The sequence below is a fragment of the Haliaeetus leucocephalus genome, unplaced genomic scaffold (assembly GCF_000737465.1).
Source record: "Haliaeetus leucocephalus isolate CR32 unplaced genomic scaffold, Haliaeetus_leucocephalus-4.0 Scaffold229, whole genome shotgun sequence".
Classification (NCBI taxonomy): domain Eukaryota; kingdom Metazoa; phylum Chordata; class Aves; order Accipitriformes; family Accipitridae; genus Haliaeetus; species Haliaeetus leucocephalus.
Window position 1 is genome coordinate 2,913,361 of NW_010972665.1, and position 16,428 is coordinate 2,929,788.

The 16,428-nt window shown below is 46.3% G+C and overlaps 1 protein-coding gene across 2 annotated transcripts in view; it reads right to left on the reverse strand.

Annotated features, from left to right (window-relative positions):
* Window positions 1–1,928: 1,928 nt before the first annotated feature.
* LOC104831914 overlaps window positions 1,929–16,428 on the reverse strand; it is an 18,139-nt gene continuing 3,639 nt past the window's right edge. The window contains exons 1-4 of one of the 2 annotated variants that reach the window (XM_010567801.1): window positions 12,165–12,384; window positions 4,983–5,190; window positions 3,537–3,757; window positions 1,929–2,390 (exon numbers count right to left, since the gene is read on the reverse strand). In XM_010567801.1, coding sequence (XP_010566103.1) covers window positions 2,164–2,390; window positions 3,537–3,757; window positions 4,983–5,143 — 609 coding nt within the window. In that variant the 5' untranslated portion in view covers window positions 5,144–5,190; window positions 12,165–12,384 and the 3' untranslated portion in view covers window positions 1,929–2,163. Of the gene's footprint in view, window positions 2,391–3,536; window positions 3,758–4,982; window positions 5,191–12,164; window positions 12,385–16,428 lie in introns of those variants that run through there. The other variant, XM_010567800.1, reaches the window with a different exon arrangement.

Consider the following 16,428-nt stretch of genomic DNA (forward strand, 5'->3'; position numbering starts at 1 on the left):
GTGCGGCGGGAGGCGGGGGGCAGCGCCCGCCCTCAGCCCGGGCCGGGGCGGCGGGGTTGCGCCGTGCGGCAGGTCTTTTGAGGGGAACCCCCCCCCCCGTGTTATGCCGCAGCGTGAGAAATTACACTCTGTGGGTTATTCTGCGGAGTTTACAGTAATTTACCATCAGGGTAAGGTGCGGGGTTTCCGGTTGCACCAACCAGTATTTTAAAAACGTGGTAAGTCCTCGCCACACGAAGTGCATTTCATTGGCAGGTACTCCCGTATCCCCAGTGAGCACATCTTCAGCTGTGCCCTTCGCTCCACAGCTGAAAATGGCTGGCCAGCCACAGTCCTCCTGCTGCGACAGGCGAGGCTAGAGTTTTCCTGTAGGTGGGAAGCGTGAGGAAACGTGGTTCTTGTGCTTGGGGCTGGGGGCATCTCTGTAGCCAGATCCGCTGGGGCTTTTCCCCCACTTGTTCTGTACGTTGAAATCAGTTTGTTAGAGTTAATTGCTAACTGAGACATGCATATTCAATTTTGATTTGGGTCTGAAGCATGCTTTTAAGCGGACTGTTCTACTTGCTGTGTTTTTGGCAACCTGGCAGACCTGGAGCTCATGATCAGGTTTCCTTATGCAGGGAACTGAAGCAAAGAAGCACTCCGGCACTGCTCTCCTGCTGCTCAGGGATGTCCAATCTGCAGGGTTAGTCTGAAGCAAAACCCCCTGAGATGTCCTTGGTGTGGGGGTCAGGTCCTCTGTGCCAAACGCTCTGCTTTTTGTGCTCTCTCTCCCGTAGCCTGGCCCACATAGCAGATGTAGATCCCGTAAGCCTGGCCCACATAGCAGATGTAGCTATCGCCAAAGAACATTATAAAAGGTGCTGAGTTGTCTGTCTTGAAAGCAGAAATCTGCCTTGTAAACAGCACTGGGAATGGCAAGGAATGTTTTTCTTTGTTGCTGTGCTGTTCTTGAGTAGCCAGCTCACACGGTGGGGAATATTCATGCCTCTGCATTCCTGAGTTTGGTACTAGGAATGCAAACAACTGCCATCCCGGAGCTGGCTTTGTGCTGCGAATGTTTGTCCACCGGGAACTGAAAGCCAGATGTGCTTCACATAGTTTCCAGGCAGCATTGATCCATCAGATGACAGTAGCTATTGAGTGCTCTTCTGGTGGCCCAGAGACACAAAGATGAAAGCCTGATGCCTGTCAGCACCTCTCTTGCCATTCCTGTGTCCCTTCAGTTTTCACTTGAGTCCTCTCACAAAAGCAAATGCCACAGAACATGTTGCAATGTTAATGACCTCTATTTTTGAGAAAGAAAATCCCAAGTTTTATAATGTTGAACTGTCAGACAAATTTGGAATACATTGAACTTTGTTGTCAGATGCTTTCCTGCACCCGTTCCCACTGCCCATGCAGCTGTTTGGAGTCTCAGCTGGGAACCCACCTTCCTCTTCAGAAGCATTTTCCACAGCATCTCCTGGGTGAATTTTACTAGGGAAGATGAACAATATTTGAATGCCCTCTCAAACAAAGGTATTTTTATGGAAGAAAAAAAGTTAATAATCTGATGAACAAAGGGAAAACACTATAGGGAGACCTGCAATAATTTCTTGAAGAGAGGCTTATGTTGTGTCTGCGCTGCTCTGCCTTTGAACAGCCTTTTGCCCCCAACTCAGGGGCTCCACCAATTGTAAAAGCAAGAACTAACCAGTGCCAGATTCCAGTCTCAAAATACAAACCATTTTAGACATGGGGAGCAAAGGGGTGGGGGGGCTGGTTCATAAGAAAACTTCTAAGCATTATTGTAGCATAAATAATATGGCATCTTTCACCTCAAATAGCCTAACACTTCATAAAGTGATATGAGCTTCACTAGTTGCTGAAACACAGCTATTTCTGAAATGCAACCTGATACCTTTTTTTTTTTTTTTTTTTTTAATACCAGCAGAGAGCAATGTTTTAAGGTGGAGAGTGGAGGATGCAGTATACAACCAATCGTAAGTATAATCTAGGAAGGCTTTGCAAAATGGAAAGATCAAGTAAAATCTACTTTTAGCAATAACATGCATTCTGGTGTATCATAAACTTGTATCCTTAGTTACAAATACAATTCATTTAAAAGAGATATAGGAAACTCAAATAACATTTTGTCCTCTCTCCTTCAGTAATACTCTCTTAGAGCTCTTTGGTAGCAGATGCCCCGGTTCCTTTCCTCTCTTCGTTTAGTTTAATGTCCAAGTCCCGGAGCTGGCTGAGGAACCCTGAATTTGGGCAGATGTCTCTGTGAGCACTCACTGTTTTCAGAGCATCCACGAGTGTCATGTTTTCATGGATCATTAAAAAGGCAACCACTAAAGATGCAGAGCGGCTCACCCCCATGGCACAATGAACAAAGACCTTACCTGCAGAAAAAAAGAGGCACAGCAAGGTGAGTGGGCTTTAGCATTTCTAAAGTGTGAAAGAAGCAGGGAGGACAAAAATACTAGAAATGAGTTCGTAAAACAATGGTGACAATTAGTGGGTACTCAAGTTTTCAGGGGCTGTTAGCATAAGATCATGCCATACAACAGAGGCAAGGTAGTATTTCATACTGACCTTATGCATCTAACCTAGGCCTCAGATTAAAATAGTTGAAATTTTCTGTGGAATGAGAAGCTTTCTGTGACTAAACTTGTTAGTATAGTTTTCTGTGGAAAAAAAAAAAACAGTTTTGGCAGAAGATTTTGGCCCAGCCCTGACTGTGATCACTGACAAGTCCCATGAACTCTGTTGGATAGTCTGCCTGTAAAAATGGACTCATAATTTACTGTATCTCAGCAGCCCAGTGTGAGCTATAACTGGGGATTTAATAAAGCACTCCAGTGAAAGCAGCAGATCTCACAGCCAGTCAGAGTCAGAGCAAACTCTGGAACAAATGGAAATTATGATAACTAGGCCATAATCCAAACTCTGCTGACAAAAATTCAGCAGGCTGCAGGTCAGGCTTGTAGTTTTTTACTTAGTTCATTAACTTCTGCTGCTTCTCTAGCTTAATAGACAGCCTGAATAAAGCTCCAATTCTGTGAAGCACTTAAGCATGTGAAGCATTTAAGCCAGCGCTGAAGTGCCGCTGCTCCAAGCTGAGTGCATCGGGACTGGGAGCAGGGCTGGGGTATGTGGGGCAGGATCGCTGGGCTGGAGCCCGTGCTGGGGTGCGAGGTGCGTGTGGATGCACGCGGATGCTGCCACGTGCCCTGGGATGGCCCCATGGGGGAGCACCCGCAGTGCCGTAACCTCTGCCCTTCCCTCTCGCTCTGCTCCTAGAGTTGGCCCTTCGTCCCACCATGCTGGGCTCAGGGCAGCCAGCCCTTCCCAGCCCCCGGGCACCTGGTCACTGCCACCATCCCGGCAGCGCGTGGCATAGGTGCCCTTCTCCCATCCTCCACGTGGCGGTTCTGCGTGTGCCTTCTCAAACCGTGTGCTGAATCTAAGCTTTGCTGGCTGCCTGTTACTGCAATTTGGCTCCTGTTGAAACTTCCTTCCAAAGCTTCTCTTTGCCTCCCGCTTACCTCCTGAACTGTTTAAGGCTTTGCCTATGAAATTGGCAGCATCGTAGAAGAAGATACTTAAATCAAAGGAAGGATCATCAAATGCTTCTACTCCGTAGTACTCTATTTGCAGATCTTCATAATATTTGGCTCCTGTGTTGATGCTATATGGCCCATCTGCTGCATTAAGGATGTGAGTAATGTTGAGGCTTCGAAGAGTAGTTTTGCTCCTAGCAGCCCACCTGTTGAAAGACGGAAGGGCTCATTGGCAACACTCCTAACGTTCTGCTAAAATAGCATGGTTTAAAGTTAGTGCCTGCTCCCGCTAGGGAAGGATGCAGGAACTGTAGCTTGCTTACAGATTAGCAAATTTGGAGAAGCCCATAGTGCTTTGCACATGAAAAATGTGATGTGGTGTTGCGGAGAGCAGCAAGAGCACAGACTTGCCAGTGGGATACTGTTAGTTAAGCAAATGCCTCCCAGCAGTTAATCCCTGGAAACATGGCTTACTGTATAAAGTGGTCAAGATTTTTCTTTAAATATTTGTTTAGCAAGTTCTAGAGCTAATTTCTGATTCATAGTGTGCCTGGGTCGCAAGGGTGAGAACCCACACAGATGCAGCAGCACCCCTCTTTCCTGGTTTGGACATGAAGCGGCTGCATCGTGCTCACCAGCCAGGTTCTCCCTCCTTCCTGCTATAAGCTGGGACTGAAGCTATTCCACAAAACTGTGATCCTTAACTGATGTATTCAGGAGGAGGAGTTGGGATAAACGAGCTGATGATCTATGTAATCTGCAGTAATCCAAATAGAAGGAAATGGCAATAAATAGAAGTGGTCACAAGAATAAGGTATGTGCGCATGAAAATTCCTGTTTGATATTTTCAGTTTTACCATCTTTGGAAGAAAGTTTGGATTTGGACTGGCAAAATCCCTATTGTATAATTCATTTGGGTCCTCCTCCGTCTGGCTCTTGATCCTGCTACTCTTGTTTGAGTGAGGCCACTGGCAGCATGTCTTCACAGCTGCAGGTGTTCTCCCCTCCGTCAGTATCCTCGAGTGCCTTCTGCAGTGCCAAGAAACTGGAAACAGAGCCCTGTTTGAGGGCTACTGTGCTCTTGTCTGCTGCCTTAGAGCACAGTTTCCAGGGTAAATACTGCGTCTCAAAGTTGACAGCAATTTGGGATGGGTTCTTTAAGGATTTTAGACTAGAATACAAATAATTCTTACCCTGCCAAATCTGCTGTGCTTCACAGAATATAGAAAACCCAACTCAGACACACTGTGAATATGCTATTTTGTATGCCATGTTTTTCATGACATCCAAACTACTGATGTTATCAGTTTTGGAAGCCTGTGTTGCAAAAACATTCCTGCAGACCCAAAAGCTGGTCCCCAGTATACGACACCCCTTCCTCCTCCTCCCAGGGACCGATAACAGCTTAATGATAGGGCATTATGTTCTTACGCATCTCCCAGGTAAATATTTGGCCAGACTCGGTCCACATGATTATCAGACCCTCCTCTGAACCAAAAGAGCTGCTGGAGGTCTGATAGTGCTGGTGTTTCATAGGAAGCTCTGCTCCCTGCACTGCTAGTCGGAGATGAAGAGTCTCTGGTGTGAGGCATCTTGCTCCTCTCTTGCACGCACTCAGGCTATATCAGAGACAGCTTTTCTGAAATGAATTAAGAGGAAATTTTCATACGGAAATAATATTCCCTAGAAACTAGTCCTGTTCATTACCCTCCAAATAGCATTACATTATTATAACTAGTGTGTGCAGCAGGGCCTGCAGGTGTTGCTAAAAGCATCCAGAGAGCAGGACTGACTCTGTAGTAGGACGCTACAGGCATGTAATTCATCCCCTGAGAAAGCAGCAGCATAAGATGATATGATTTAATTTCTTGTCAAGTAACGCTGTTGAAAAAGAACATCCTGTGCCACCCGAATGCAGCACTGGCTGCACCTCATAGGTGCAGGTATGATTACTGTTACTATAGTGCTGAGGAGTGTATGCAGGAAAGCTCCAGTACTTTATGTCGGAAAGTTACCAAAGCGTTTGTGCGCACTTGGTTCTGGTTAGTTAAAATGGGAAGTTTTTGAAAGAATGAATCATTGGACTGACTTATATTTACAAAGCTTCTAGGGCCAAGGTGGAAATCTTAGGATGTGTATGTAAGACATATATTCATATAGTATATATGTATACATATATAAAATGTATGCACATACAATTTTCTTTCATTTATAGGGTGGTATTTAAAACATGTATAGACATACATAGGCATACATGTATACTTATGAATGGATTTTCACATGCATATGAGCACAAGTCTTATGAGGAGCAGCTGAGGGAACTGGGGCTGTTTAGTCTAGAAAAGAGGAGGCTGAGGGGAGACCTTATAGCTCTCTACAGCTACCTGAAAGGGGGTTGTAGTGAGGTGGGTGTTGGTCTCTTCTGTCAGGTGGCTGGAGATAGGACAAGAGGAAATGGCCTCAAGTTGAGGCAAGCGAGATTTAGGTTAGATATTAGGAAAATTTTTTTTACTGAGAGGGTTGTCAAACATTGGAATAGGCTGACCAGGGAAGTGGTTGAGTCACCATCCCTGGAGGTATTCAAAAAGCGAGTGGACGGGGTACTTCAGGACATGGTTTAGTTGGCATGGTTGATGGTTGGACTCGATGATCTTGAAGGTCTTTTCCAACCTAAATGATTCTATGATTCTATATGTACTTATCTACATATATGTGTGTATGTATAGAAATAGAAATTGAGAGAACTTGAACTAGTTTTTTCCTTCTCTCAGGCAAATACTCCTGAACACTCAGCTACACTGGTATACTTGCGTCTGACTGTCTCAGTCTGTCCTCTGGGAGCTGTTCCACTTTGTATAAATAATGTGATAGCTATTTGCCTCCAGAGAGAGGCTGTTTCTCTTGTCTGAGAGGTAGGGTACTTACCCAGGATGTGAGAAAACAAGGCATCTGAATTTGGGGAAATAATTACAGAGCTGAAAGTTCTGGCTTTGTTGCCCTCTTGAGAATCCCATTTAGGACTGTTTTGCTCCCTCACAGATCATGCAGTGGAAAACAGGCATCCCTTTTGCAATGTTGTTTGCTGGTTTAGACCCAGGAAGCTCAGGCCAGCTGGTCCAGCCTGAAGCAGAGGTCAGTCGAGAGCAAGAGTTCAAAGATATCCAAGCAGTCCCCTCTCTGAGACTTTAGGAGCATTCCTCCTGCCAGGATCTCATTATCTGAATTGCTGTTCTTGCCCCCAGAGAACATTGATGAGCTTTGTTTTGTTGCTTGTTGCTATTAAAGCCATAATCAATGTGGGACCCACACTAGAACTCTTCCCAAAGTGGGGTGGCCAGTGTTTATTCTGATGTGGCATCAGCTTTCACTCTAATGCCTGAATGCCTAAATCTAGAGTTTGGGTTTATTTTCTCAGCAATTCTAGAAAACGAGTGCAGATGGGACCTTTGGAAGTCATCTCGTCTGTCCCCTGCCCCACAGCAACAGCAGCCAGATGGATGTAGCTTCTAAAGCAACAACAACTTTGTTCAAACATCCAGGTATGTTATTTTTAACAGCGTAGGCTGATTTGGGGAATTAAGCAGAAAGCAAGGGAGAATATCTCATTGCTTATGGAAAAAGAAGTAGAGATGATGCAAGGCATATTACTGAACACACCACATACATTTCTGTGACCTCAGCCTAAATTTGCTTCCCCTGTCCCCTTCTCCCCCCTCCTCCACACAAATGTTAAGAGCAGTTACAGCTTTTTGTATATTCCAATAAAAAGGAAGTCTTCCTAGGGTAACTACTTAATAAGAAAAATATGAAAAGCACATCAAAAATGATGAGAGAGATGGAAAAAAAGCTGACTGGTTTTACTTTTATTGACGAAGGAAAAGAACTGCAGGGAAGTAGAGAGGAACATAGAGATAAAAGCCTACTTATTTTTCAGGGCAGATAACACCAAGAGCTTTGGTAAACGAGTATGTTGTGCAATCCCAGCACAGATTAGCATGAAGAATAGCACAGAAAAAGATATTGTGCATTGCCGTGCAAGTTTTACTGCCTTGTGAAAGTCATGCACTGTGCTCAGGAGCTACTGCCAGCATTGTCATGATGACCTGCTTGTACTTTCACCGACACAGAATGTTAAGCTGAAGCAGTAAAAGGAAATCAAGAAAAAGATAATACAGCTTCTACATCAGGAGATTCATAAGACCACGGGCTCATTTTCAAGGAGTGTGGCTGACTCTCAATCGCTGCAGATGTTTAAAGGCTGAAGTTGTGGAGGTAAGCAGATGGATACTAAACCTCCAGTTCTCCTAGCTCCCACTACTTTAAACTTCTGTTGTAGCCCGTCAGCTAGTTACAGTAATGGAGATGATTAGCAGAGAGAATTACATTGTGAGGCCTCTTTTTCAGGACCTGACTTTGAGGAGGTTCTCCAAGAATTGAGTCTTTTTAGCGCCGGTGAAACTTAGCAGGCGACTCCAGCCTTTGCAGCCAGGGAGGTGCTTTGCAACAGAGATCCCTTTCATACAGCAGTCCTCTTTCCAAAAAGTGCGTCAACATCATTTGCTTCTCATGACTAATGCCAGACAAGTGAGCTCCTCATGTCAACACGAAGCATAGCTCCTCCCAAGCACACTGCTCCGTCCTGCACTGCGCTGGCCTTGAAATTGAATTGCTCTGCAGGGCCTTCAGGGTAAGCTTGAAAATAGCTATACCAGATGATTGGACTAATGAGGAAAGTAATATGAATTTTTTAATTGAAGGCCAGGGACTTTGCTGAGGGTTTCCCCCCCACCCCTTCTACTTTAAGATACTGCAAAGCTAGCAAAAGTGCTGCCTCTGATTACATTTCTCTAAGCTTCTCCCTTTGGGTGGCTCCCAGAAGCTGCTGCAGTTGGAAACAGCCAGTGACTGCAGGAGGGCAGGAGCCCCTGTAACTGGGAAAAAAAAGTTTCTGTCTTAGAAGGTCACTAACGTTTTCTGCAGAGATCTAGACCATGCAAGTTGGATAGGATTACTTTTCTTTTAAACCGTAGCCTGGAAGTACCTAAAGACCATCTCATTAGATTCTAAACAACAGCAACAACAACAACAACAAAGCCTTCTACCTATAGCGACATTTGAGACTGGATAGAGGTTTTAAGGGCAATCCAGATGTATTAACCTCCTTGCTTCCCGGGAAGAATACAAGGTAGCACAAGCTTTATAACCGTTTTGTCCTTACCCATCAGTTCCCAAACAGCCAGAGCGCTGGGCTGCACCCCAAACGGCCAGGGCCTGCTTGGCTTCATGTCTGAGCTGTGGAGCCTGAGTCACGGAGGCTCGGGCAGGCACCAGAGCCTCTCTGGAGGCATGGGCTGCAGGTGGCTGTGGGCCTCGGCATCGCCGAGCTGCAGGGAGCACCCAGGAAGGGCTGTGGGTGACTCCGCACGCTGTGTGCGTGCGGCCGGGTGCAGCTCCTGAGGGACTCGGTCATTCCAGGACCTCGGCTACAACAACCTAGCTGAGCTTTGTACCTCTTTGATATTATCCAGCCACTTGAGTACTACAGTCTGCAAGGCTTTTTTTCCTTTTTCTTTTTCTACACTGGAAACAATTGCCATTTTCTACTGAAGGTTTTTCTGGCAAAGAAAAGAAAAAAACGCACAACCCCCACTGACTTGAATTGACTGAAGCGTTTAACAGATTTGTGTTGCATTTGCAGATTCCAGGCAAAGAAAACTCAGCAAAGTTCTGGAAAAAACGCAAACACTCCAATATCGAAGATTTGAAATAGTTCATTTTCTTACTTCCAAAAAAATCACCATTTCCATTTTTCTTTTCAAAGTTACTTTTGTTTTGGAATTTTACTTTAGCATTGCGTAAAATCTTTTAAAATATTAAAACAAGATGAAGTGGCTTGTTCCTGGTTGAGAAAAACATGTTTTGTTTAACTAAAAAAGAACGCAAACTAACTGAGCAGCCACATATTTGCCTAGCCCTAATTTTCACTGCTGTAACAGGGGGAAAGCCTCTTGCCATTTTGCCATGGTTGTTTACCTTATCTCCTAAAGGCCAAACTGAGCTGTAGAGAGATTAAATGACTGTCTGAAGCCCCGAGAGGAGTCTGTGGCAGGGCATTAGTTGGGCCCCGAGTCATCTTTCCTCTATCCCTTTTGCTAGCACCTTCCTAGCTAGCAGAGGTCTGCTTGTGGTTATGATGATAGCCCGGATGGGGACAGGTGTCTTTCAATAACAAGGTCTTACGTGAGATTATTGATAGCCTTGGGCACAGCAGGACACTGGTTTTGGCTGGACCTGTGGTTACTACAATAACACAAACACTAGCTAACAATAACATGATACAGAAAACTCCTGCAGCCAAATATCCTAAATTCCCTGAATCAAACCCTGACAAACTAAATGGTTCAAAATACCAAAGCATGAGATCAGAACATAATTCACGTGGGGGAAAAAAAAAAAAAGCCTCTAAATGCATTTGAAATTGCTGTCTACTCGTTTTTTCTTCTCTTTTCTCTCAGCAAGCATCTCTGCACTCATCTTTTACACTCCTTGCTCTTTTCTCTCAGGTAGTGCTTAATACTATGGCTCTTTGTCCTCCTGATGGAAAAATCCAGATGGAAAGAAGTGTGGTTCACAGGGAAATGATCATGTAAGTGGAATTAATCTTTCAGATACTGTAACGTGAAATCTGATCTTCCTTTTTGCTAAGAAGACCCAATCTGTGTCTCTACATTTTGGTCAGAATCCGATGCTAAGAGAACCCAGGAGTCTCTTGAGGTAGAGCTGAAAGCCTTGTGCGCAGAAACAGGCACATTTAAAAGCAATAGCAAAGTTAAAACAGCCAGATGGGAACCTAGCAGGCAACCAAGAGGGGAACTCTCTGTTTTCCTTGCAAGCCTACAGGGGCTTGTTTGCAGGAATTAGAATCTCTCACCAGCAGTTCACTGCAGCTCTAATACCAAGTGGTATTGAAAATGAGAAGCAGGTTATGGCTGATGGTTTAAATGAGGTACCTATGGGAATTTAGAAATGAGATCCTGGACTCATCTTGGTGTAGACCGTGCACATGGCAGAGCAATATTGCTTTCTTGGCTGACTGCATCATATATTATGGCCTTTTATTTTGCCCACACTCAAACAGCGGGGAACAGTAGAAGTTCATTGCTCCTGCTCACTGTTTAAACCCTGATCTGCCTCACCAGAGGCAGTGCCCCTGAATAATGGATAGCAGAATCGGTCCCTCGGCTTCAGCAGGGGTACATGTTCAATGCAGCACTGTATTAATGCCATTACCATTATTCCAGAGTGAAGAGAAAAGCAGAATGTACAATTAAAGCTCTGTTTGGTTCAGTTTTTAAGAGAATTTACTGCCCGGGAATGATGCCAGATCGAGGTCTCTGGAAAACACAGCCCTCTCTTTAACCGCAGCGGCGGGAAGGAGTGGGAGCAGCCCTGCAAGCCTCCTCCATGGCTACTCCCTCACCTCAGCTCAGCTCGCAGATGCCCCTCGCCCTATGCTGGCAGTCCTGTTTTACTGGGTGGGAGAAAATCTGCGTCTTCACACCTCTTCACTGCTCAATCTCTCTCCTGACATCTCTGTTCATGTCTGGCCTTGTATGTTTATGATGGGGCCCTCCGACTCCTCCAAACTGAGCTGGAAGGTACCAACTTCTCCTTGTGAGAAGCAAAAGGCTCCTTCCGCTGTGAACCCTCCCGTCCCCGCGCAGGGCTGCCCGTGGGGCTGGAGGGGCTGCTGCAGGGCAGAGACAGCCTGCTGCTGCCCCACAGGACCTGTGTGTGCCGGGGGACGGCGGGGATGTGTGAGGCTGTTTCAGGAGTGGGACCAGTCAGAGGGCAGGGCAGGTGAGGGTAACCAGCCTCGGCCAGGGGTTCGGATAGCCGGGAGAGCCCTTGGTGGTGAGGCAGGTCCCAGGCGAAGCGGGAAGTCAAGGGGGTGCGTGGCTGGGTGCATGGCCAGGCATGGGCAGAGCTGTGAGGTAGCACAGGTGGAGGTGAAGCCCGAGCGTCTCAGCTCAGATGGGCTCCTGAGTGAGGTGGGGAGCCCCAGCGAGGCCTCCCACCGCTCACTCTCACACAGCTCCTTCCAGCAGCCCCATCCCAGGTCACACAGCCACCATTGTCTTTGGACAAGGCAAGCCCCCAGGAGGGGCAGAGCTTGCCAAGCCAGGCTCATGGCCCTGCCAGCAGGATTCAGGCTCACAGGGGGAGCTTCACCTGTGCCCTGCTGGTTTTTGGGGAGCGGATGTTATTGCTAGCTCATGGAAGTGCTCCTGGAGAGTGTTTCCTTTCCTTTGCAATGTAACGGATCTGCACATATTTTCCTAAGACCCTATCTTTCCAAGAGGGGAGAACCTCCAGCCCCCCAGCCCCATCCTGCCTCCCCCACCCTTCCCATTTAAGAGCCACACAGCCTACAGAGAGGCACCGGCCCATGCACGGGGCTAACGCCGCAAGAAAGGGTGCTTGGAAAATGGGGGCGGCGGGTGGAAAAATGGGGAGTCCTACTTGCGGTGACAGGCCATGGCTGTGGCAGGATGACAGCTTTTACATCTTCAGCTTTCAGATTCAAAGGAGATAAAAAAAAAGAAGTATTACCTTAGCAGCTGGCATCTCTGAGCTATTCAATGCACCATCCCCAGCAAGACAGCGCTGCCCTCCACAGGCTCCTACCATCATTTCTGACTCGACTGTGGGTATGTGTCAAGCCTAGGGTGATGCTTTCCCCTTTACTTCTCTTCTGGGGCACTCCTGTCCAGGGTACTACAGCTAGGAATTAAACCCCCCCCAAACTACTGTTTTTCTTGACACATCTCAACTACACTCATGCTTCTCCCTGAATTAAAATAGCTGTAGTTTTAAGTCCTGCTGCCAGCAGCCATAACTGTACTCTATGCTATAATCGGGAGAGCACACAATCACTGTGCAGCTAACTGCTTCTAATAGTAGAAACTTCACTCTAATCTTATATAACATCAGTAATGGAGCAGAGAGGCTGTGGCTTGTGAGGAGCTCAGACAGAAAGCTTCCTTGGGCAGCCCGTGCCCTGAGGGCAGAGGAGCTCCAGCGAGAGCAAAAAAACCAAAGTGACCTTGATATTGATAACAGTTCAGTGAGTGCTGTCACAGCCAGCGCTGTGCCGAGATTTCATCGGTCTCACAGGCTGTAAGTTACGGGCAGTTCTGATAAAAATTATGTCAAAGAGACCAGACTCTGGGCGGGGGGGAATGCCTTGCAAGTTTCAGGAAAGACAAACAAGGATGTTAGTATATTGCTATTAAAAGGGGCTCCAAAGCACTTGCCCTTCTGCAGCAGTATGGATTTGTGTGACTGTGGATTAAAGGGGTTTTTTTCTTCTCCTTGGTTTACTCCTCAAATGATTTTTGTCTGACTGCTGCTGTCAATACAAAATTGACAATGCTGTCAAGCTTGCAAGACTTCAGAATATTTGAAGGCACAAGTAAAGGGGTTTTGGTATTCCTCAGTCATTTGGCAGGGTTATCTTTGAGCTGTCTGTCTCTCCCTGCACTTTTAATGTAAGCAGTGAAGTGCTCTCCTTAGCTTGCCTTGCTTGAAAGGGTACATATGAAAAAGGCACCTTTTTTTCTAAGGTTGGCAAAGCTGTACAAACTCTCTGCAGTGGAATCAAGAGCAAAAGGACTTCAAAACTCTACAGTGGAAGATCTATTTTGGCACTTAAGTTTTTTCAGGCACATTATAGAGCTTTCAAGGGATACTCTCAGCTTTGTTGGGGCAGAGTGGAATGTTTGTTCTTTAGATTTTTTTTAATTGCTGACTTTAAAACCATGATTTGTTTTTTGATTAAGTCATCTTTTAAGTATGGTGATTGTATGTCACAAAGGGATTGACCTGATGAGGTGCATGAGAACAACTAAGAGGAGACATTAAGACCTAGAGCTGGGGTTTACTTTCTCTTGCAAACTTTTGATTGTGTCTGATGAATATTTGCTCCCAATTTCTTATCTTGAACTTGAAGAAAGAAAACTGGGCATGGTTTTCCTGCTGCTCCTCCCTGGTATTGGGGTACCAGGTAAACCAGAGTGAACCAGGGAGCTGCCTAGTCAGGGGGCATGGGTAAAGCAGTGTGTGCAGACACCTCCCTGGGCTGTGATGGATGAGGGGCCAAGGGCAGGGGGGACACGCTTGCTGCTCTACGGAATGTCCAGTCCCAGGGTCACTGGGAGAGCTTGTCCTGCCATTCGCTGGCTGGTGGGAAGGAGTTCCCACACCAGGCCCTGCAGCGCTGTCTCTGCAAGGAGCCGGCAGTGTGGTGCTGCCCTGCTCCCCAGATACCGTGTTGATGCCACCTGAGTCTTGCAGTTGGTCAGGCAGGGCAGGAGCAAGGGTTGTTACATGCCAGCAAGTTTTTGGAGGGTCTTTTCACCTTTGTCTTGTCAGGTTTTATGCTGTTGTTTTTCTGATGCTGTTTCCCTCTGAAGCTTGGTAGTCTATAGATCGATGCCGAAGCCAGTAAGGTGATGGAGGCAGGAAGAGCCTCCAGCAAAGCAGCAGCCTCAAGGCTCCCAAGAGGGACAGTCAAGCACAGGTAGCAGGGAGGGGTGCAGCCTTGCTGGAGGTTGTGCCTGCTGCAGGCGGTTTGTAATAGACAGTTTGGGAACAGGCTGCAAATATAACAGTCCATTTTCCTGAAGCAAACCTCAGCACTTCCAGCACAGCCCTGGGAAGGCTGTCCTCTGCTTCAGAAAGTTGCTGTGAGGAGGAATACATTAATACTGCGAGCTTCTCAGGTACAATGGTAATGGGAGCCACCCGTGAGCTATAAATAGCATTAACATCCTTGGCATCCCAAGCAGTCGTTTTTGCTGGTGCTAGTGAAGATGAACAAAGCTTTGAACAGTTTTTATTTATGTTCTCTTTGCAGGCTGGAATCTTGTGAGTAGTTTTTCTTACTGGCTCTGAATTTTGAGTTTATTTTAAGGGAAAATATTGGCATTTTCTCCTTTTGGATTTTTTTTCTTTTTAATTATCATATATAATTTTCATATTTTTAACATAACTATGTGGGAAAAGCTATTGTGACAGGAGAGTGGGGATCACAAGTAGTCATTTACAAAGAACCTCTGTGTGATTGCAGGAAAAGGGAAAAACAACCCCAGGAACCAAAATTTACTCTTCTGTAAATCTCATATACATTTTTAACAAAATACTGAAAATGTTTTGGTTTAGAATTAAGCCAATAATGGAAATGAGCTGGGGATGGCATGATTTGTGGTGTTTACATTGTGAGATCAGAAAGAAATAGTTGTTGTAGTAGAAGGAAAAGCTTTACATGCCTATCAGACATGATCTTCCTGTAGTTTCACAGGAAACAAAGACGTCTTTTGTCAAGGAGCTATGAACACCTGAGAGTGAAACTAGCAAAAAGGACTCCCTTCAAAATATTTAGGTACATTTGATGAAGTCCTGTTGTAAAATGATAAAGCCTCATGTGTTATGTAACCCTCCTTCGCTGTTACAGACATTGAAGAAACACAAGGTCTACAAAACAGACATTTTGCTCTGGGATAGCCACTGAACCACTGCTAGTAGATCAACTGGTAGAGCTGGAAGAATTAGGCCAGCTTTTAAATATGCAAGAAGGGCTATTTTTTTTCCAGTTATGCCAACTGATCTGATTATACGCTGCCTTTACTGACAACCCTTGCCTTAGACTGGCAGAGCAATACTGCCGTTACTGAAACGCTGTGATTTTTCATATTGCCAGAAGATGGCAGAAGAAAGCAATCTTGCAAGATTTAAAAATACACAGTATACTCATGACTGGCGTTTAAAGGGAGCTGTTACTGATATACAAGAAACTGCACTGGTTGGATGGAAGGAAAATGTGAAATGTACTCAATGAATTAAATTGGTATTGACCTGGGCATATACATCAAATGATCTACACTGTATCCTTTCCCATGCAGGCTTTCTGTGTAAGAAAGGCCTGTAACAGCGCTCATTTTTCCTGTGCACAGTGCAGTTTGGCTTGGTTTTGCTCCACCAGCAAAAACTGTTGTACGAACCAGTCCAGGACATGATGCAATCACCCTAAATAAAAAGCAGGGCGATTCTTTTAGTCTTTTATTCTCTCTCTTTCCAAATACGTTTCTCTTCCCTTTCCCAGTTCCCCCAGGCATAGTAGGAAAAGAGCCAAGGTAGCGCAAGCATTACTGCAAACATCCCCTCCTCTGGCTTTCAGGAAGAGAGGGAGGTGTGAGGGGCAGATGCCGAGTGGGAGAACCTGCCTGAGCGCTGACAACCTGTTGCATTGAGTTGCTGGACTGGGCAGTGGGCTAGCGGTGGTGGTTGGTTCCAACAGCGTCTCTCCTGACTGTTCTCCAGGGGAAAAGTGACCCTTCAGCGGCATGGCTCCCACAAGAGGGGACATTTCCCCTGCCAGCTCTGAGCCTCTCTCAGGAGCTGGCGGGGCTTCGAAAGGGGGCTTGGGTAGAGGAGTCCACGCTGTTTGTGCTCCCTCCCCCGCTGCTTTAACTTCAAATACTTTTCTGGAAGGAAATAAACCCTCTGCAAGAATGGGAATTGATTTGGAAAGTGCAATCAGACTGGCTGGAGGCTTTGGGTTGACCAAAGGCGTTACTCCTCCTCCCCATCCAGAGCGACGCTTCCCTTGCCTCCTTCTAAAAGCTAAAAGCAAGCTGAAGAAAACTTGCCAAGGTTGTTGGGCGTCGGTGAAAATTAACGGGCGCCCATGAGCCTGTCGGAGTTACTGCCGAACGGCAGCGCTGCGCAGGCCCTGGGGGTCGCGGTGGCAGTGGGGTTGCGGTGGCGGTGGGGTCCCGGTCCCGGTCCCGGTCCCGGTCCCGGTCCCGGTGGCGGC